This window comes from Telmatherina bonti, assembly GCF_933228915.1.
Source record: "Telmatherina bonti genome assembly, chromosome: 22".
Taxonomy (NCBI): Eukaryota; Metazoa; Chordata; class Actinopteri; order Atheriniformes; family Telmatherinidae; genus Telmatherina; species Telmatherina bonti.
In genome coordinates, this window is record NC_136631.1 from 26,228,300 (window position 1) to 26,251,594 (window position 23,295).

Here is a 23,295-nt window from a genome sequence, read left to right on the forward strand (position 1 = left end):
CTATTGCATGACCTAATTTCAGCAGAGACTCTATGTTTGCTGGGCGTCCAGGTCCCGTTGCTCCAAAAAAGAAAATCACATATCATCAGGCCTCCACCACTTTCTATGAATGGGCCCAGTTTCACATAGCATGGTTCTTTACATCATGACTAAACATCTCCACTTTGTCTTAGATGCAACTTTGCAAATCTAATCTGTGCTGCCATTTTGGGGGGGGGGGGTTTGTTTTTGTTTTGTTTTTTTTGTCTTTTTTTTTTTGTTTTAGAGAGGAAAAGCTTTCTGCTGCAACTCTCCCAAAAAGTCCTACTTGTTCCGTTTTAATACGTCCGTCATGAACTTAGACTTGAACATGCAAACTGTGGCTTGTAGAGTCTGAAATGCAGCTGGTTTTAGGTTGTTTTTTTTCTGCACAGTGAACTTGCTGGGATGTCCACTTCAAGGCAGATTTGTATTGATCTTGAATACTCATCAATTTATTGCCATCAAAGTGCTCAAACTTATTAATAATTAGTTCCTCAAGCTTTACCTCAAGCTTTACCTTTAGCTTTACCATCCTTATTGTGTAGTGAAGCAGAAAGTTAGATCCATTTTTGCACACCACATGTGAAACTGTTTTTGGTAAATAAATAATGAAAAAGTGTAATATGACAGGTTTTGCTGTTATTTTTTTTTATTTTATTTGAGTAAAGACTGTATGTCCTGGTATGTAAAGCTGTATAATAAGAAGAGTCTGTATTTCTTTTTTTATTTTTATTTTTACATGGTTGTCTGATCATTTTTCTGATTTTTGACTTTTACCCTGCAGGGATACTGACTCCCACCTCTCCAGTTCTACCTCAGTTCGCTTCTACCCTCATGACCTGGTGAGTACCCACCCAGTGCTGCTTATGTATAGGTATAGGCAACAGAGGTTAAAACTAGGTATGTTCGACATTAGTCTTTTTACCGATATCAATATACCGATTTTGTCCAACTCTTAATTTCTGTTACTGATATCAACTGATGCCAGAACATTTTTAGAGCGATTTATGCCAAACAAACAAAAAGTCTGGAAAACTATACATGACATCTCTTTCATTTTGTCATTTTGAGTTAGAGGAGACTCAGACGAAGAGTTTGATATATAAAATGTGCAAGTTTTGTAAAAGTTATGTCATTTAAAAAGCCAAAACCGATACAGATCATTCCAGATATTGCATCTGCTAATATCAGTGTGCCAATCATATCGAACATCTCTAGTTAAAACATAGCATAAAAAAAGTTTAACTGACTGTGAGACAGATATCCCTCCCTCAGATCCGTCTAAACCGCCTGCTGACCATGGACCCAGAGCTTCTGGAGCAGCAGGACGGAGATCTGAGCCCGGATCTCCAAGATGCACCACTGGGACAAGAGGACGCTGCATCCTCTGCTGCTGCTGCTGCCAAAGCCAAGCAGTACTACCGTTTGTGGCTTCTCCCCTACCTGTGGGTAGGCCTGCACTTTGACCGGCTTACCTTGCTGGCACTGTTTGACAGGTGAGGCAACACAACAGTTCATCGGCTGTTTCATAAAGTAATTAGCAACTTTCAACATCTTGAAGCAAAGCAGAATAGATATGAAGTGCAACATGAGCTACAAGTTAGAGTGGCCTGTTTAATAATTATCAAAGCATGTGAAGGGGGTTATTAGTTAATTATGAAACTAGTAAGTAATGTGATGTAACTTCAGGCATCAGTGTATTATGTCATCACGATATTCTACGCCGTTTTCTACTGTGTTGTCCACGTCAGCCTGCCAGCGTTTCATGTCAGACTGAAAGATACGACTTGAACCTGAAAAGTTTGCTTTCTGTAGTTACTGTTCTTTGTTTTAATGGACCAAATGGCTGTGGTAAAATGCCAGATGAGACATTACAAAGGTTTCATATATGTGTAATCAGCATTTTAATAGATGGAGCAAACAGGAAGCAAGTCATGTCATGAAAATATGTTCCACGAATTAGAACTGGTTTTGTTTACACTCACGAGATTTTCCAGAGTTATGTCTACACAAACCGTTGCATGACTGATGTCAAGCTGTGCTTTCTCACACACAGTCCCTCTCAGAAAATATTAAGTGTTTTAAGGCTGTCTCAGGTCCTTAAAGATTATATAAAACCCGACTTTAACCCCACGTAAGTTTAATCTAATGTAGATAATATAGGCTTTTTTATCTACTTATGCTTAAAGAACAAGAGAGTCAACAAGATTTCTGTGAGCACTCATCTTTCTTTATTCATTTTGGACCTTATACATGCAGACTTTCCATTTTTAGAAGTTGAATAACTGTTTTGTTTGCATGCGGTAAACCACAATGTTCATGACTCAGGGGCTGTTCACTTCTTTCTTACTATCACTTTATTTTATTATTATTATTTTATAGTCATTTCATGTCTTCAAATGGAGCTCTAAATCATTTTTTTCATGTTGGCTATTTTACACATTGGGGTAAACATCATATATGTAAAAAAAAAAAAAAAAAACACTTCACGTTTAGGGCAGTTGACTTTTCTGGATCCTTCCAGGAACCGCGAGGTTTTAGAGAACGTGCTGGCGGTTGTGCTCGCTGTGCTGGTGGCCTTTCTGGGTTCGGTGCTGCTCGTCCACGGCTTCTTCACTGACATCTGGGTCTTTCAGTTCTGCCTCGTCATTGCAAGTTGCCAGTATTCCCTGCTAAAGGTGAGCGCTTTACTTAACAACGTAACATTATTAGACTTGACGTTAGGAAGTGAAACAGAGAGCCGTTGTTACAAAGTTGCAGTTGAAACGCTGCCGTCATGTGTTTCAGCACATCCAGCCAAGTGTGGTATGCCTTCAAGGAAATTGTTGATGCACTGAAGTGATTTGATTGTTTTTTTGTTGTTTTTTTAACTCCTTTATATTGGTTTATTTAAAAAAAAAAAAAAAAGCACACACACACACACACACACACACACACACACACACACACACACACACACACACACACAAAAACAGGCATGTTTGCATAAATCTTATCACTATTATACCTGTTTGTATTCACAGAGTGTTCAACCAGACTCCTCTTCCCCTAGACATGTAAGTAATCATCATTTAGTAATAATTTTCTTCACTGTGGGCACAATCAAAGTGTTGAACTAATGATGTTAAACATGAGTGTCGACATGTAGAGAATTTCCTTTCAGCGCGACGAGCTTCTGTAAAAGGATGCTGCTCGCCCCTTGTGAATCTGCGTGTTCCTGCTTCCTTCGCGTCAGGAGGCTGCTCCAAAACGGCGTCTTTTATTAATGCAGCTCTTACTCAGCTGCAGGCACAAGCTTTAAATAGCTGGTCAGAGTTAAGACCACAGCTCATGCGCTCACTCTTTGTGTCTTGCTCCGTCATCCCTTGTGTTGTCCCCCTTTCTGTCACCTCAGTTCATATTACGGACTTCTTTGCTTCCCTTTCCATGACATTTTGCAAAAACCTGGTCTATTTATTCTGATTGTTGGTGCGTAAACTGTCTCGCAAGCCTTCTGGTTAGAGCTCTGCCCACTGCAGACATGCATCCTCCGGCTGTGAAACCTTACACTGGATGGTGTTTCTTTTTATACCTGGGTCACTGGTGTCATGCGAGCCCTACTCCCTCGACTCGTATGACTCCACTGAACTGATATATTCTTTGGTGATTATTGTTAGAATAATCATTGTGTTGAAGTGAGAAGATACTTCTATTTACATTTTTTTTATTTGAAACTTTTTAAAGCTCCAGAAAGCAGGAAAAGGACAGAAAATGAACATTTGATAAGCAAACAGACATGAAAATGTGTTATTTAGCACTTGTTTTTGGTCTCCTTTTGGTCTATTTACTAGTGACCCACAATTAGAAAGCCCAGCTTCTGTATTGATCCATTTATATCATCATACTCTTGTCCCTGCAGGGCCATAATCGTATCATAGCGTACAGCAGGCCTGTGTACTTCTGCCTGTGCTGCGGCCTCATTTGGTTGCTGCACTATGGCAGTCTGAAGATTACTTCACCTCGTTTCACCCTGTACGGAGTCGCCCTCACCAGCTCCCTGATGCTTGCTTCTGCAAGAGACCTGGTCATAGGTGGGTGCACATTGTTTTGTAATGTTAATTTCAAAAAAGAAAAAAAGTTTTTTCCCCCAAACAGATGTCAAGATGAATCCCAGGGAAACACGTACACACACAAGCAAAAAGGCATTCAGAAGCTGATGAACAATCTTTAAAATTTCATTTCATATGAGTAGATAATTTGTGCAAATCTGCTAAATTGAAGTTTGCATAGACGTGTCTGCTATCATGTTGACTTTGAATATGTTTGGCCACTCAGGTAAAGAAACTGAAAATCACATCAATACATTTTTGGAGGAGATCAAGGTCTTATTGTAGTTATGTGGAAGAGAAAGTACACTCTCTTTTAAGTCCAAGATTTTACACAAGGACAGTAAAAATTCATATAATCTCTTTAGAAGTTTTAAAATTTGGTACATATTTCTTCAGCTGGTGGCACATTACTGCATCAGTAGAGTAAAATGAAATACAAGTGCTTGGACAAAACTTGCTAGATGTGATTGACTGGTTTAGTCCCAGTCAAACCACTTTCAGCAGTGATAACTTAAAGTAGCACTACATACCTTTCTGACTTTAAAGCTCTATGCTACTGGCTGGTTTTTATAGCACAGTGACATTTATCTTGTACAATCCTGCAACCGTCGTCGCTCCCCCAAGTGCTCCAGGGCTGAGAAAATTTACTTAACTTTTTCTGCACCCAAAGCATCGTTTTACAGAAGCATTTCACCATATAGCACAGCATTGCATGCTAACAACTGAACATCAACACACCAGCTGTTTTGAATGCAAACCTTGAGAATCGTTCTTAAAGGAAGTGAGGAAAATAAAGTGGAAAAGGCACAGAGCAAAAGCGAAGATGAGGCAGTATCAGACTGATTTTTACTGACTGGAGAAACTTCAGAAAAGATGCAAGATGGATCAGTTAACCTTTGTTGGGGGAGCACCACTGAGAAAATTTGCCAAAGTTCAGTACTGGGGCTTTAAAATGCAAATGTTGAAAAAGTTTTAGAAATAAACATGTCTGTATAAAATACATAAATAAATAAGGTGAACAAATTGATGAAAATCACAGCATTAAAAAGACTTTTCAGCCTTTTTAACCATTACTAATTCAATGACCTCACAGTGCTTACATGATCCTGCACATCTTATTATGTGTCCAAAAGTTAAATGGAAATAAATCTAGTCAGTGTTTGTGTCAATACAACACAGTCATTCCACACTAAAGATAACAAACACTGCTGCCGAATGAAAATATTCACTGATGTTTGATGATAATTGTCAATAGGCCGAAACAAAGCAAAATATCAGACAACATATTTATGTCATTAACAGCAATTATGTTCTGAATAAGTTTCTCACATTGTGGGAGTAGATCACTCCTGTTCACCACATTGATTAGGTTTATTGAACTTCACAGGCATTCGTTGAGATCCAACCACAGCAATTTCTTCATATTTGCTATCTGGACTTTGAGAGAATGATTACAAGAACTTTATTATTTTCTCTATCAGCCATTTTATTGTAGATTTGCAGCGGTGCTTTTTGATCATTGTTCTGTTGCATGAGCTGTTGTAAAAGTTGGTGTGAGGTGTTTGTGCTGGGATGTTCTTTTCAGCAAGCATGGTGTTGTGCATCATGGCCAAGCATCATCACTTTGGTCTGATCTTCCCAGAAATCATTTGGTTTATTCACATTAAACTTTGCAAACCAAAGCTGTGCTGCTAATTTGTATTTTTTTAGAGCTTTCTCCCGTAGATCTTGTTTTTTTTCTTGTCTTGTAACAGTTAGCATGCTAACTGAAGCCTCTTGTAACTGTTAGCATGCTAACTGAAGCCTTTTGTAACTGTTAGCATGCTAACTGAAGCCTTTTGTAACTGTTAGCATGCTGACTGAAGCCTTTTGTAACTGTTAGCATGCTGACTGAAGCCTCTTGTAGCAGTTAGCATGCTAACTGAAGCCTCTTGTAGCAGTTAGCATGCTGACTGAAGCCTCTTGTAGCAGTTAGCATGCTAACTGAAGCCTCTTGTAGCAGTTAGCATGCTAACTGAAGCCTGCAGAGGCAAGCGAATCCACTCTGTTGTTGTTCCAGCACAACAGGAAAGTTGTATTTTCTAAAAATAGAGTTAAAACTTACTGTTTGTCACAATCTAACTGCTAAAAGCAATGTTTTCTTTTTAGTTGGCAAACATTAAAAGCTTTTTTTTAATCAAACATTGCTCCTGTTGCTCTGAATTCCTGCCACTGTACGCAATTATGAAACAAGTTGTTGACATTTCTGCCTTAAATCAGATTTTTCCAAAGTACAAAATATTAGGATGATGATGTATAAGAAATGTCTGCATTATCTTCCTTTTTTTTTTTCTCTCCATGCAGTCTTTACTCTGTGTTTTCCCATCATTTTCTTCATGGGGCTGCTACCGCAAGTCAACACATTCGTCATGTACCTCTTTGAGCAGCTGGACATCCATGTGTTTGGGGGCAATGGTGAGTGACTTGTTTATTCACAGCCTCTCAACAGGAGGTCATTTTGACCTCTACTGGCTGAGCCAACAGACACCCGCGCACACAGTCATAGCCTATACGTTGTCCCAAGGCTTCATCAGAGACCAATGTGCTGAACAGCATTCTGCCTGGCCTGCTTCCTGTCATTTTGAGTGGTCTCATTGCTGGCATCCTTTCTGTCCTAATTTTTTCTGCTCTCTGCAGCCTCCACAAGCCTTCTATCCGCGTTGTACAGCATCCTACGCAGCATTGTTACTGTGGCATTGCTCTACGGCTTCTGCTACGGAGCTCTGAAGGTAAGTTGCTATCATCAGAAGTTTAATAAAAGGGTCTTTTGAAACAATCTAAGAAAAAAATTCCTGTGTCCTCTACAATTGATAGAATTATGACACAAAAGAAAAAACCATATGAAATAAACTATATTAGCTTATTATAAGCCTCTAAATAAAAAGGAAATCTAAGCAACTACATTATATACGCATGGTTTAACAAAGAAAAGCATCTTGGGGAGAAGGGACGCGCTATCAGAACAGTCATTTCCACATTCAGGACAAGACAGATGAGTAAGATGAGTGAAAGAAGCCATCTGTCCGACAGGAAGTAAATAAATAAATAAAACCTGTGTTAAACAGAAGAGGGGCAACAAGTATCACCTTTCTGTCACCTACAATGCAGCTTTGCTTCTTCTACCCATTCAGTTTATTCATTTACATTGTCTTTTTTTTTTTTTTTATAACCAGAACATGTTGGTGAGTTAGGTAAAGAGCTCACAGGTGAGGGCGAACTAAACAACCCGCACGATGAGCTGATGTGTCAGTAGCACACATGCTACTTTGTCTGGAAGAGACATGAAATGTCTTTGAGAACAAAGTGCAGAAGTCCAGATGCTTTGGATAACTGTGACCTGAAGCCTGTAGTAGCACGGTGTGTTTGGGACAGAGTCATCATATAACATAGGAGCTGATTATGTGCAGCTTTGGAAGTGAGCAGGAGGACTTTCGACCAGATGTAAAGGGGGAATTGGAGGCCAGTGGACTTTCTTACGGAAAGGCTTGATGTGTACGTTTGTGGCTGAGTTCTGGATGGACTGAAGTGTGTTGAAGAGTTTGGAAGGTGAACTACAGAGGAGTCTAGTTCATTTTGGAGGGGATTAAGGCATGGATCAGGGGTTCAGCAGCTGAATGAAAGCTGGAGGCAAGCTGTGTTTTTCAGGTAGAACGAGGCATTTCTGGAAATATCGCTGATGTGGCTTTCACATGAAAGGCGGCTGTCCAAGATGACTCTAAGGTTGCAGATATGTGAGGAAGAGGTTAGCGTGGAGGGTGAGGCTGGAGTAGTGAATGGATTGCAAGAGAGATTTTGGGCCAGTTTTTAAGATGTCAGATTCAGTGTAGTTGAGTTTTAGATTATTGGCTTGCCTCTATTATTTTATTTCCGTGAGCAATTACATGAGTGGTGGACTGGAGGGGTTTGCGGGCAGGGAAACGAAGGAGGATGAAGAGGAGAGGGGAACACCTTGTAACAGATGGGTCAGGGAGCAAGAGCTGCTGTAATATGGATGAAGATCATTTAAAACAGATTAAATAAAAAGACTGAAATCTTCTCACTCTGTTCAAGAAATACACCTGTAACACACTCTTTTTTATAAATTACACAATCATAAATAATCTCATCTTTTTCCTTTCTCGTTGTTTGGTCCTGTTTCCTGGTTGCTTTGGGTGCAGCAGCTGTGTTGCTTTTCAGCCAGAAAGTCTGCCTCAAGAGGGATTTATCACCTAAGAATCTTTCACTCTTCCTGTTTTGGTCTTTCTTTCTGTAAATCCTGTCAGATTGAAGTTTGGGGCAAAGTGGTGGATAAATTATCAACACTAAAAATCTCATTAGAGGTCGCAACAAATGATCATACACTGTATAAAAAGCTGACATTCACTAAATCTTGTATTATCTTGTGTATTTCTATCTCCCAACTGTCCAATTTAAATATTAACTCATATTTTTTAGTAATATTTTGCGTTTGTGTGTGTTGTTTTTTTGTTTTTTTGTTTTTTTTATATTATTTTTAAAAGCCTCCACCTGTGTCTTTAACATTTTAGCAAGATCTATGCACATTTTACTGCTGTCTGTGAAACCATAGACATCATATATACATAGACGCCACATTGCATCACGCTGCCAATACGAGCTGACATCTCGTCGTGCCGCCATCTTAGATGGGTCTCCCATGCACCTCCAATGCATTTATTTATAATAACTTCACAAATTGTCACCTGATTTTTCTCACAGTTTGGTTTGTTACAAAGGATAGAGGTATTTTTATACATACAGGTCAGTGTAAAACATCAAAAACAACATGCTTTTATGCTAAAATATTTTTATAATGCTATTTAACTAAGACATAAGGTAACTACAATATGAATAAATGTATAACTGAATTTGATACGAACATGTTTGATTGTTTATTGATGCATTTGGATTAATCTATATACTTTTATTTGGTCAAATAAATTATTATTCATCTTTGTGAAATGTAATTCCACACAATCTGTTTTTTAATATTTTGCCGGTTATTGCAACCATATGCTGAACAAAATACGGTAATAGTTGCTGGCTTTCTCTTAACTACAGTTAACTCTTTCTTTTATTTACATTAATTAATTTATCAATATAGAGATACAGTTGTACACAGTCTGAAAATAAAGTATTGTATCAAAACTGCAATTTAGAAGTTACCCAGAAAAACAGTCGAAAAGCGTAAACCTCCACTGAGGTATTTAAAAAGTTTCTGGATCCAAACGGGGATCTGGATCACCACCAAAATTAAATTAGTTTATCTTTTTCACATTTCCAACAAGTCCTGAAAATTTCATGAAGATCTGTCCAGAATTTTTTAAGTTATGGGCATACAGAATAAAGCCAGTAAAAACTATGCTAACATGTAAACTCTCTTTAACCATTAATATATTTTTCCATAAAAACCTCACAGGAGTAAAATGTATAATTTACATTTAGTAGATTATTCACTGTGCTAACATTATTTAGCAACCAATTGTGTAGGAAAGTGTTTTGTTTGCGTGTAATATATACACGTTGTTCCACAGAAAACAGTTATGTGGGGAAATTACATTGAATCTGCTGCAAGACTCTAAAGCAGAGACCCATCCAATATGGTGGCGACGCTGGTTCACTCTCCAGCGTACAATGAGGCGTTTATATGATATTTATGATGTCTATGTGTGAAACCATATAAATAACTAGAGTTTGCTGTTCCAGTAAAACAGCAGGATGCTTTATGGTGAATAAATTTGACCTGTGGATGCTTAAGAAGCATAAGTCTTGCTTAAAACAGCTGAAACCCTGAAGCTGAACACTTGGCAAACTGGTGTTGACAAATGTTGCAGCGTTTCAATGAGTCACTGCAGAAAGCTTAATCGAAACTGTTTGCATAAAAACAAGCTTGGACTTACTTTATGGAAAAGTAAAATGTCCTTGACAAGTTAGTCATTTGTTTATATGCAAATGTGTTGTTGATTGAAGATAACGGAGCGGAACAGGCCTCAGCTTTTCCTGCACAGTAGCGCCACACACAAGCCACGGCATGCATCTCCAGAAAAAGATTAACTCTTTCATGTTTCAATGGCTTAAATAGTGTAAAATATGCAGAATTCATAGACTTCCAGAAGATATGGAAAAAGTCAGAGAGCCTAATGCTTGGCAAGAATGATCACAGCTATAACTGCATCTTTACTTGTCATAAATATTTAGATTTACCACGATTTGAGCTCGTTTTTATGCTGATTCTTACCTTTTTAAGCCTTATGCAATAACTTAAAACTTTAAATGCACTTAAACACATTGCAAATATTATTTAATAAGGCTGAAAATAGTGGCTTTAGCTCTTTCTGCAACTATTTGAGGAATAGTTGCAGAATAGAAAGACAAATTGGAAAGATTCAAAGCTTACACTGGTTTTGAAATTTTTATATACCACTGCAATTTTGATGTTAAAAAAAAACCATTGTAATTAAATGTAAGCTCAAATTATGGCAACAATGTAAGTCTTTAACAAAGAAAATTTAATACACATACATAAAATTTACAAGAAATATTATAACTGAAGAGCTTTCTGAACTCCAATGCAAGTTTCATATCAGTGCAACTCATTGTAATGACTTGACTGGTGCAGTTAGCAGAAATATGCTGCAGTAGTAGTTTTGGGTGCAAAGTCTTACCTGATCATGCATGTACCGTCACACATGGTGTAACTGGGTCACTTTGCTGCTCCAGTCTGTTATCAAGGCTTGTCAGATCATTTAATGCATTACAGTTTACAGTTTTTAATAGCCTAAAAACTGTTATAAAATACCAAAAGTCATTATTCTAGTCCAGAAAACGCTGAACTGTTTGATGTTTGAACAGGCATTTGTAAAACACCTTTCACAAATAAAAAAAAAGAAAAAAAAAAGAAATACTGTTTTACAATACAGAATAATACAATAGAATAGGACCAAAAAGACATAAAAAGCACATAGTAGAGTTACAAAATAAGTCTGAAAGAAATCACAAACAATACAAATAGTGCACAAGATCACACTGGATATGTTCCATTTATGCGGTTTTGTAGCTCAAATGGTTGAGCTGGGATCCTGCTTCAGCTCCTCGGTGCAGGCTGCCAGGTTCAAGTGTTGCCCTGGGCTCTTTGCTGGGTGTTACTCCCTGCTCTCTCTGACACTTTTCCAGACCAGCTACTGTAAAGTTGAAGCCATTTGAGCCAAAAAAAATTAAAAAAAAAAAAAAAAAAAAAAAAAAGTCCCCTAAAAACATCCTCTCATTGTGTGTTTCAGGAGACCTGGGAGCCCCATCACATCCCCGTGTTGTTTTCTGTGTTCTGCGGCCTCTTGGTGGCAGTGTCGTACCACCTGAGCCGGCAAAGCAGTGATCCGTCTGTCCTCATGTAAGTTCTGCACCGCAGACCTTGAGCACATCACCTCCTACTGTGTCTTTGCTGCTGTGATTTCACTTAGGAAAAAAAAACATTTCTAAAGACTTAGCTGAAAGCCGCGCGCAAAGAAAGTTTTTCCCTTTAACTATTTGACCTAGGCATACAAGCTTTGCTTCTGCCTATTTTGTTTTTGTTTTACTTGATTGTTTTTGGGGTTTTTTGTTTTGTTTTTTGGAAATGGACAAACTGATTGTGACTGATACAAACCAAACAAAATAAACTAACTAACTAACCCAAGTGGGAAATCCCCATTATAGTTGGATTTGTGACTTTTGCATATTCAGAGGATAATCTTAAAATGAGTTTTGTGTTTAAATAAAACCGCTTCAGCATGTTTTTCTGCCTGACAGCTGATGAGTTTACATTTCCTCTGTGAATTTGAGATATTTAAGGAAGGCAAAATGTTTGGCTTCTCGATTTATAGCTCCCTGATGCAGTCCAAGATTTTACCCAACTTAAAAGACAAAAACCCAGAGGACCCCCTGTCAGAAGTTCAGGACCCTTTGCCAGAGAAGCTGAGGGCCTCAGTGGTGAGTTCAGCATTTTCAGTCTTCTAGTTAAAGACTAAACTGGGTCATTTTGTCCCCCCTCATTTCTCTTCCATCACTGAATGTTTCTTTTTCAATGTGCAGAATGAGCGGCTGCAGTCGGATCTGATCGTGTGTGTGGTTATTGCTGTCCTTTACTTCGCCATCCATGTTAGCACGGTATTCATAGCGCTACAGGTACGGTGAAGGTTTGCTTCCAGCACCAACAATTAATGTTATGTGTGGCGTGTTTGGGGAAGTAAACATACTAGGAAGGAATGACTGGAAGCCTGCATTTATTCAAATGAAACTTGGATTGATTGTTTGAGGAACTTCTAGAAAGGTGGAGAAAACTCTTACCTCTTGAGATAATCAGCATTAATAAATCTCGTGTTCCCTCAGCCTTTCCTCAGTTATGTCCTGTACGCCCTGTTGGGGACGGTGGGTCTGCTCACACACTACCTGCTGCCTCAAGTTCGCAAGCAACTGCCCTGGTACTGCTTCTCGCATCCGCTGCTCAAAACTAAGGAGTACTATCAGTTTGAAGTCAGGGGTGAGTGAATAAACATGAAAATAAGACATCTGTCCACCTCCAGCTGATGTATGCACCAAACATGTCCACACAGATACGTAATGTTTTCCTTTCTTCATAGTTTTAAGTCTGTTTCTCTGCTTTTTGTCTGTAAACCCCGTCTGTAACCCTGCCAGATGCTGCTCATGTCATGTGGTTTGAAAAGCTTCATGTGTGGCTGCTGTTTGTGGAAAAGAACGTTCTCTATCCACTCGTCATCCTGAACGAACTGAGTGGCAGCGCCAGACAACTCGCCGACCCAAAGAGACTCGACACAGAGTCAGTATTACCAAGATTTCCGGTTTCTGTTGTGCAGATTTACACATAAAGCGCTGCATCTCATCATGATTTGACCGTTTCTTTGTGTTTTTTTTTGGTTGTTTTTCTCAGGGTTGGCGCTCTGATGATCACAATCGCGGGTCTGAAGCTGCTCCGTTCCTCCTACAGCAGTCCCACCTACCAGTATGTCACCATCCTCTTCACTGTCCTCTTCTTCACCTTCGACTACCGTCATCTTTCAGAGACGCTGCTGCTCGACCTCTTCCTCATGTCCATCATTTTCAGCAAGGTAAAAAATAAGGAAAGGCACCGGGTTGTTCACTTGTTCTCATTTTTTTAAAGACACGAAAATGTATTGATGATACAAAGATCATAGTTAAAGTCCAACCTGCTCACAATCCTGGTCCTTGAAAGCTGGCTTTCCAAGTGTCCCCGCTGCAACACACTTGACTCAAATCAGTGTGTATTTAGCAGACGTGTGCAGAGCTTGTCTGACTCTGAGTCAACCGTATTCCAGCAGGGACACTTGGAAAACCTGCAGGACACCAGCCTTCAAGGACCAGGATGGAGGATCTCTGATGTAGAAGATGTTATTTAGTCTTTGTAGCGTTAAATCAGTAGATACATTTCTATTTTTCATGCTCCGTTTTGTTTTGTTTTGATTGTTTTGTCCAGTTGTGGGAGCTTTTTTACAAGCTGCACTTTGTCTACACCTACATCGCTCCATGGCAGATCACATGGGGCTCGGCCTTCCACGCCTTCGCTCAGCCCTTTGCTGTGCCTCGTATCCTTCCACAGCATACGCCGGGAAATAAATCACCAGTTTCCAAGCGCATCGCCAACACAGCAACACGTCATGCAGCAGCTGTCTGACTAAATGCACGCGTGTGCAAAATTCCAGATGTGTTTTTAGTTCAACAATGGATTTTTTTAAAGCTGCAGTTGCTGCAAACTGGAGCAAATGATAAATTATTATCACGTAACCTTGACCTGAGGTCCTACAGATTCAGCCATGCTGTTTGTCCAGGCTATAGTATCAGCAGTCTTCTCCACTCCCCTCAACCCCTTCCTGGGCAGTGCCATCTTCATCACCTCCTACGTCCGGCCTGTCAAGTTCTGGGAGCGAGACTATAAGTATGAAGAATAGATTTCTAATGTGAAACTGACTGCTCCTGTGAGTCTGCGTGTCTCATGCGTGATTCTTTTCTATGCAGCACCAAGAGAGTCGATCACTCCAACACTCGACTGGCGTCTCAGCTGGACAGAAATCCGGGTGAGTTGGACGTTGTTCGACAACCACAGAGAATGAAACTAATCTGTGATGATATAGACGAGCGCGCTGATTGATGCACATTATAATAAGGGGCTTCATATGTAAATTAATTAGGAATTCTATATATTTGATTTACGTCAGCAGCCAAGTTTGATTCCAGCTTCTGTTTTCTCTCTTCAGGCTCGGATGACAACAATTTGAACTCCATCTTCTACGAGCATCTTACCCGCTCACTTCAGCACAGCCTGTGTGGAGACCTCCTGCTGGGTCGCTGGGGAAACTTCAGCACCGGGGACTGCTTCATTCTGGCCTCCGACTACCTGAACGCTCTGGTACATCTTATCGAAATCGGCAACGGCCTGGTCACCTTTCAGCTCCGAGGGCTGGAGTTCAGAGGTGAGGAAGTCCACATCATGTCTTAAAAGTTTGGTTTACATATGTTGTTTTTCAAGAAATCGTTGCATTTATTTATGTATATTCTGCATGTATACATGTACTTTCTCACTACCTTGATCAGCTGTTTTATTAAAACAATCCGGTTAACCTGCATCAGCAAAAATGCGAGGCGGCAGCTGTCCGCTTCATGGTTTTCCGTGTTAACCACGCCCACCTCGAATGTCTGACCAATCGCACAGTAATTCTCAGAGCCCCGCAAGAACAAAAGTTCTACCAGCATGATGTGTCAAAAACTGTCTTCAAACATGTCAGCAAGAACAAAATGATGTTATTTCCTTCTCAAGGGCTTGAGAACAAAAAAAAAAGTTTGTAGCAGGCTTTAGGATATCAGTGTGGCTCCGCTCAGGTTACATGTGTTCCACAGTGTGTGGAATAAACATTGAGGTAATATCGCTGCTGTTTATATCCAACACATTAAGCACAAATGGAGCTTACTTCTCTGTTTGTGATACTGAGTAGCGCTGGGACGATATGCTTTGGTCCCGACTTCATTTCAGTTAGTAAAAACACTCAGTAGCCAGTGTAAGGAGTTACTGTGAGGACCTGGAAGTTCAGCCACATACGAAAGAAGCTGTGAATAAAAACCAGTTTGAGGAATGAAGGACGAGGCTAAGGAGCACAAGATCATTCCAGGGAGATGAGCAGCTGTGAGAGTCCGGGTTCTAGAGACAAAGTCAGGAGGGAGGCATGAGGTCAAGATTATATTGCAATTTAAGTACAGTATTTAGCCAGGACAATAGGCAAGGCTCGGGGGAGACAAGGCAAAGGGTCTGTGTCCAGAAAATGCAAGGGATGTCCATCATGGGCAAGGTGAGGAGAGGCGAGGAATACAGGGATGGGAAGAGGTGGGTAACACTGGACAACTGATAATCTGGCAGAGGGGGAAGAGACTGGAGAGTGTTTAAGTAGGCTGTAAGTCATGACAAAACGGGCAGAAAACCAGGTGAACTGAATGAGACTGATGAACACAGCAGAGGCAGTTAGGAAGCTCCACGTGGACCGACTTCCAAATGATGAGTGCCGGCAGGTCAGGGAAGAAAAACACGACAAGCCTGACCATCATTCTGCTGCTATAATGGCCAAGTACACAAGTAAAAAGATCAATAACAACAAGGGATTATTTTTATTTATATGAAAAAATAAGGATATTTTTTTAACAAAAAAATCTATTTTAAAATTGTGAAGCAAAAAGTCCTGATATTCCTTTTTTTTTTCAATTCGATTTCCCCCATAACACTGAGTGAGGTATAAGAACATTTTACACACTATTTCTAATCACATCAAGCAACACTACCGCACTATTTTTTACCCACATTAATAGATAAAGGTGTGAAAGGGGTGTGCAAAGAAGCAGCTGTGATGTGTTTAGGATCTAATGTTATTTTGGAAATCTGTGTAGACTTGTGTCGCTCTTCATGTTGCTTTTCAGCAAGAAATTCTAACTTAAAGCAGCATCGCACGACTGAGTGGATCTGTTTCCCTTTAGCTGGTTAAAAGTTGTACCGTCATTTTCCGTCACTGAAATGTTAAATGTCATTTAACCAGAATGTTTTGTTCACAAAGTAAAGGTGGTGCTGCGGTTTAACATATGTGGAAAAATTTCTCCTTTTTTTTGAAAGAATAGTTAAAATATTTCAAGTGTTTTTATCCACATATTTTATGAGGAGAAAGTAGTTACAGCAGATATGTAAGTCTTATGTGGTAGGCTTTATACACTGAAAGGTGGGTGTCTTTAGCATTTGTTCTGATAATTAGGCAGTAGTTTGTATATTAATAGATAGTAAATAAATTGCAAAGACCAGTCTAGGTGGAATTTCTTTGTTTGGACATTTTAAACTGAGACTTTGAATGAACTACAGTTTGACCGAAAGTATCTATTTTAAGGACCTTCTACAAAGAATTTGAAGTGTTTTTTCTGGCCTGAATTTCGGACATTTCCACTCCAGTTAAAGCATGCGGACGTTTAAACAAAAATGCGGCTGTCCTCTAAGCTGGTGCTCCAAGACCAGACACAAGTGTTACTTGTGGTTTTGGCTTCATCCTTTTTGTTTTTCTTTTTTTTTTTGTGACCTTGGTTGGTTTCGCTTCACTCCAAATCCCGCATTGTTAAATCGCAGACTGCTGTGTAGATGAGGGTGATCTGGAATAAAAGTGTAGAAACAAGTCACTTTTTATTTTTCCTGAACACCTCTGTTATCACATTTTCTGCTCCCTCTTCAGTTTAATTCCCAGCCTAAGTTTATGAACTACTTTGTGACATTGCTTAAAATAAATAATGTGCTGTAGTGGAGAATAAATGAGATGATTGAGACAGAAGGGTGGAAAAGATGATCAAGATGCTCAATCCCAATTTCCTGTTGTCAAAAATTGTCTCATAATGCTTAAATAGTGCATACATTTTCAAGAGGGGCTCTGTATCATGAAGCTCCTCTTGGCAAAGCTTATTTGTTTGGCACAACACAGTAGCCAGATCCCCATTCTGCTACGTTGCTGGACAGGACAAGTGTGTGTATGAAGATAACAAAAAATGTCTTGAGGGAAAAAAAAAACTTAATGCCTTGTCTCAGTTGCTAGTTTCACTGCAGCTTTGTGTTTATTTTGTTGTATTTAGAGTCAAGTGGATGATCAAGTAGAGTATTCTATGGAGAATTATTAAATTGTGTTTTAAGATTGCGTTTTATTCCCTGAATGAAGATTAGTAACCACTTCCTAGAAGTTTCAATATTGTAAAATAGCATTCCACCTTGTTAGTTCCTCCGTGCTCTGTTTGTCAGGAAAGCACCAGCGTGTGCTTTATCATCGTGACTTTGGGTAATTGAGCCTGAGGCTACTTGAACATACCTGTTGAAATACGAGTCCTGCTGTGAGCATGTGATGCGGTGAACTTTTTACAGACTTGGAGACGCTCCTCTGAACGTGACGCTCATCGCCTTCATGTCAGCAGCTTTATCTGTAAATGTGAAATGTTTTGTTACAGATTAGCTTTTTATGTTTCTCCTTTCAGTCAACCGGATGCTTGATGTATCAAAGCCCCGAGTATAAATCGATATAAAAACAAGCATGCATCTGAAGGTTTTGGATTAATGTCATGAAAAATCTTAAGCGCTTGAAGTCATCTCCTTAAGGTCAGGGAGAAGTGGACTGAAACATTTTTGCCGTTTTCTCACATTGATGAACTACATTTAGATGAATCAGCAAAAAAAAAAAAAAAGCATCCCCATTCTTGTTTTCTAGTTTTCATAAGAGCTTTTTATTATAACTAAAATCTTTTTTCCCTCCTCAGGAACCTACTGCCAGCAGAGGGAAGTGGAGGCCATCACCGAGGGGGTGGAAGAAGACGAGGGTTGCTGCTGCTGCGAACCAGGCCATCTTCCTCACATCCTGTCCTTTAACGCTGCGTTCGGCCAGCGCTGGCTCGCCTGGGAGGTACTGGTCACCAAATACGTTCTGGAGGGCTACAGCATTACCGACAACAGTGCTGCCTCCATGCTGCAGGTGTTTGACCTGCGACGCATCCTCACCACCTACTACGTCAAGGTTTGTAGGAACACGTGAGCATTTTACAGTGGATCTGAATTATTAGAACAGAGTATAATTTGTAAATTGTCTAAATGCTTTCCAACTTCCTGGACTCAGGGTATCATCTACTATGTGGTCGCATCCCCCAAACTGGAGGAGTGGCTGGCTAACGAGACTATGAAAGACGGCCTGCGAGGGTGCGGAGAGAGGAACTACGTCGACCTGGATCCGACCTTCAACCCCAACATCGACGAGGACTACGACCATCGGCTTGCAGGCATCTCCAGGGACAGTTTTTGTGGCGTCTACCTGGGTTGGATCCAGTACTGCAACTCTCGAAGGGCCAAGGTAACACTAGTGCCTTTTGAAGTGGGACAGTAGGATACCAGAAGTTGTTCGTTTTCTATCCCACTTGATCCACTTAGTAATGTTCTATACTGTTTAGTGGGTCCAGATTGACTGACAACATTACATAATTGTTTGAGCCCTTACTGTGTATCAGGGTTACTCGTTCCAGTCCTATGAGAGCCACAATCGAGCAGGTTTTCCACGTATTCCTGCTTCAACACACCTGAATCAAATTAAATAGATCTCAAAGCCCGTCAAGCTCTGCACAGTGACTCATGCATTTGAGTTAGACGTGTTGAAGCAGGTATGAGGAAAACTGCTCTGGATCAAACTTGCCACTGAATGAGATTTGCATGTAGCAACTCTTTCCTGTCTCTGCTTTGTGCTGCAGCCACTGGACTGTGAGAAAGACTCTGCTCTGGTGCTGCTCTGCTTCGGCCTGTGTGTGCTGGGAAGGAGAGCTCTCGGGACTGCAGCTCATCACATGTCCAGGTTATCTAGTAATCTTTATATAGCAGGGTGTGCCCTCTCATGTAGGCCAAACAGCAAACTTTTTTTTTTTTTTTACGACAATAATGCTTTTTTTTTTTTTTTTTTTTTTTTTTTTTTTTAAATTAAATTTTGAAAAACATTTCCTCTGATTTCCATCAATTAAGTGCGCCACTTGAATGCCTGATTTCTGCTTTCCATCCCAGCAATCTGGAGTCGTTCCTTTATGGACTTCATGCATTATTTAAGGGCGATTTTCGGATCTCATCGGTGCGAGACGAGTGGATCTTTGCAGACATGGAACTACTCAGGAAAGTTGTGGTGCCTGGAATCCGAATGTCTCTCAAATTACACCAGGTGAGGCCCAGCCAACGCTGAGAGAAGTCAACTTGTGGCCAGTTTAATTACTCCCCATTTGTTTCATTTTTCAGGACCACTTCACGTCCCCCGACGAGTACGACGAGCCAGCTGTTCTCTTTGAGGCCATCTCCTCCCACCAGCAGAACCTGGTCATCGCTCACGAAGGTGACCCGGCCTGGAGGAGCGCCGTGCTGTCCAACGCCCCGTCCCTCCTCGCGCTGCGCCACGTCCTGGATGAAGGCACCAACGAGTACAAAATCATCATGCTCAATCGACGATACCTCAGCTTTCGTGTCATTAAGGTGCGCTGCATCCGATCATGTCTGTAGGGGTTGCAAGTGTACTGAATTAAATGTAAAATGACAGCTTATCATTCGTGCTGCAGGTGAATAAAGAATGTGTCCGAGGACTTTGGGCAGGGCAGCAACAGGAGCTGGTGTTCCTCAGAAACAGGAACCCAGAGCGCGGGAGCATCCAGAACGCCAAGCAGGCTCTGCGTAACATGATCAACTCATCTTGCGACCAGCCTATTGGATATCCAATCTACGTCTCGCCATTGACCACCTCCTACTGCAACTCACACCCACAGCTTGGACGCATCCTGGGAGGGCCAATCAGCATCGCAAACATCCGCAACTTTGTTGTCAGCACCTGGCACAGGTCTGTGACTCGGTGTGGTTTGGCAGCTTTGATGAAAGAAGAATGAGTTAAAGGTTTATGTTGTTGCAGGTTGAGAAAAGGCTGCGGCGCAGGCTGTAACAGCGGGGGCAATATAGAGGATTCAGATGCAGGGGGTCTGTCGTGCGGCAGTGGGAATGGGACAGGCGCTGACTCTCAGCAGAGCTCGGTGTCGCATGGCGGCACCTCAGGACCTGCTCCGCCTCACTCATACCAGCCACATTCTCTGGGTGAGGATTACTGCACCTGCATGTTGTCAACAATACCAAGCACACATTAAGTCACCTGCAGGATTTGACTTGCATCCTGTCTTCCATTTATCCAGGCACAAGTCAAAGTTCCCAGTCTGTTCAGTCTGGTTTGGTACGCCACTCGCCTGCTCGAGCCTCTATGGCCAGTCAATCATCATCATACCGCTACGGCAGCAGCCGCCACTCTTCCCTGCGCACCTCCACTACCGGCCTGGAGCCTTGCCGCCGTTCCTCCACCAGCCAACTGTCCCTACGCACACTCCCCACATCCTTACAGCTCCGGCTGGGCTCCACCTCCGACCCCGCCGGGCCCTCGTCCTCCCTCTCCAGCCACAGCATCCCTCCCTGCAAACGTCACACGCTTGTTGGCCTCCTGGGCAACGACAGCGTGTGCAGCACCATAACTGATCCCCTCAGCCAACATCATCACCATCATCACCACCCGCAGCAGCACAACCCCACTGTCGCCATGGTACGGAGGGATGACATCTCCTACAGAGTACAGGTTTGTAAATATTTACTCAAAGAGATGGAGGGATGTGACTCAGCAGAAACTAAAGCAAACTGAGGTTACTGCTTCTTTCAGCCTCAGTTTTACTGTTAAACTTCTGGGATGTCTCAGATTGTAGATGTGAGTCAGGTGCTGGAGAACATCAACTTATCAAAGAGGAAGGAGCTGCAGTGGCCTGACGAGACCATGAGACTGAGAGCAGGACGGACCTGCTGGAGAGACTGGAGCCCCATCGAGGGCATGGAGGGGCATGTAAGTCTTCACAGCTGTGACGCATCAGCAGACTTCCTCCACACATCCTCACAAAGATGACTTAAATTTAAGCCTTGGATTCCAGAAAAGTAAAATCTGATTGGTTGTTGCGGCTCTATTGACATTTTGAATTCTTTCATTTTACTGTAATTACCTTGTTTTTACATGTGTGTTCTGGTTTTTGGCCTTTGACTCTCCTGGCGAGCGTCAGGTTTATTGACATTCTTAAATTGATTCTTTGATATTTGTCACTGAAGATATCAGATTAAATATTTTTTTGTTCCGATACCACTGTTTTAGAACAAAACATCCTATCTGTTTTTGCTTCAGTGAGTTTTAGGCAATAAAATTACAAACTAAACCAGCTATGTGTACGCTTCCGTGTCACATGATGATGGTAGCCTATCAGATGTTATGATGATTATGGCTTTAGTGTTATTATGTTTTGTTTTGCTATTATACTGGTATTTAGATACTATGTTGTTTCAATTTAATAAATTTATTTCATTTTCAATTCATTTGTGATCTGATTATTGTATTTTAAACTGTTTATTTTCAACTTAGGTTTAATTCATTTGCAGAGTCGCGCACTTGTATTTATTATATTTTAATGACCTTTCCTCCTACATTTTTATGTTCATGAGTTTTATTAATATTTCTTATTGCCCTTGCAAAAAAAATAAATAAATATATATATATATATATATATATATATATATATATATATATATATCACACTATAATTGTGGGATTTTTTTTTTCCTTTTGTTTTTTTGTTTTTTTTTAAAGGAAAAATTATTGGCATCAGTAACAATATAGATTTATAAAAAAATATATATATTGTAAACTGAACTTCTTACTGCCCAAAAAGCTTCATAAATTTGATTCAATGCTTCCTTTTGTCCCACCTCCTGTGTTGCAGGTGATTCACCGGTGGGTGCCTTGTAGCCGTGACCCAGCCAATCGCTCCCATATCGACAAGACCATCCTGCTGGTACAGGTGGAAGATAAGCTAGTGCCCATCATTGAGACTGGGGTCATTGAGTTGGGTGCAGAGGTCTGAGACGAGCAAGCACATATGTCACACAGAAACACACACTTGAGTGAAGATGGAGCCACATTTCCCTGACTTTCAGCAGGAGTCTGTGGACAAACAGGGAATGGGAGCTTTTGCTTCCTCCTTTTTTTTTTCCCCCGTCGCTAAAGGGGAAAGGAAGCCAGGGAAAAGTGCAAACAAAGCCAGAGTATACATTTACCCAACATGCTTTACTGTATCAACACACATCCACAGTATCTGCCTTTTGTTGCGTCTCAAATGCTGCATGACGGTAAACAACTCTTAAGTTAGTTCTTGCTACTGGTAATTAATTTCTATGCATTTCATCAGCAATTTTTCTTGAATTTACTGACAGAGCTCAGTGTAAGAAGCGTGTGGGGAGTTTTTTGTTTTCTTTTCTTTTTTGTAAATCCTTTAATATTTTGCCAAATAAGTCTATTGAATATTTGCCATGGATTCATACGTGAACACTTTCTTTTTTTTTTCTTTTTTTTTTTAACTACTATTATTTTTTGGCTGCCAAGACTGCAGAGAAAGTTGTGGCGCAGAACAGACAGAAGTCCGAGAAAAGACAGCGCTGTCCTCCACAAGCTCTGTTTCATTGTTGTCATTCCTTTGTAATTCGTTTCAATTTGCAAGGTTCATTTGCGCAAAGAAATAAGAACTTGCACTATAATTTTTTGTATTTTAATTTACAGCAATGCACTACAATCTTTAGATGATATCACATTTTATTTATTACAGACTGAATGGCCATGGTTACCGATGCCTTGGGAATGAAAAAATGCAATCATTATTCTGTTTTCAGCCAATTTTATTTTAATATTTTCTGTTTGATAAACTTGAAAATAACTTTTTACTGTACATGAATTTATCTATACATATATATATTTACACAAATATATATATATAATGTCTATGTATAAAAGATTTTGTTTTCAATATTTATTACTGTGAACATAGTATTTACACTTTGTTACATTTTTTTTCCCTTTTTTTTTCATTTTGGGACAAAGGTTAATGTATTGAGGACCATTAGTTGAAAACAAGATGCCGCAATTTTGATGGACTGTTTCACTATTTAACTTAATTCTTTTCTATATGGAGAAATAAAATTTGATTTATTGCTGTCTTTAATACGCCT

At 40.3% G+C, this 23,295-nt stretch overlaps 1 protein-coding gene across 1 annotated transcript in view; it reads left to right on the forward strand.

The window, feature by feature from the left end:
• The window catches only part of pcnx1 (pecanex 1), a gene marked incomplete at its 5' end in the record, with an annotated part of 37,671 nt that extends 15,325 nt beyond the window's left edge, over positions 1-22,346 (forward strand). The window contains 27 exon segments of the mRNA XM_079262745.1: positions 806-863; positions 1,282-1,517; positions 2,546-2,699; positions 3,045-3,077; positions 3,920-4,091; positions 6,453-6,563; positions 6,786-6,877; positions 11,423-11,532; positions 12,005-12,110; positions 12,213-12,305; positions 12,510-12,660; positions 12,816-12,957; positions 13,069-13,246; positions 13,633-13,741; positions 13,962-14,091; positions 14,172-14,230; positions 14,411-14,626; positions 17,970-18,223; positions 18,323-18,553; positions 18,945-19,045; positions 19,249-19,399; positions 19,474-19,704; positions 19,788-20,062; positions 20,132-20,310; positions 20,406-20,836; positions 20,954-21,094; positions 22,017-22,346. Of these exon segments, the coding sequence (XP_079118871.1) occupies positions 806-863; positions 1,282-1,517; positions 2,546-2,699; positions 3,045-3,077; positions 3,920-4,091; positions 6,453-6,563; positions 6,786-6,877; positions 11,423-11,532; positions 12,005-12,110; positions 12,213-12,305; positions 12,510-12,660; positions 12,816-12,957; positions 13,069-13,246; positions 13,633-13,741; positions 13,962-14,091; positions 14,172-14,230; positions 14,411-14,626; positions 17,970-18,223; positions 18,323-18,553; positions 18,945-19,045; positions 19,249-19,399; positions 19,474-19,704; positions 19,788-20,062; positions 20,132-20,310; positions 20,406-20,836; positions 20,954-21,094; positions 22,017-22,157 (4,285 nt within the window). The 3' untranslated portion in view covers positions 22,158-22,346.
• Between the last annotated feature and the right edge of the window lie 949 nt (positions 22,347-23,295).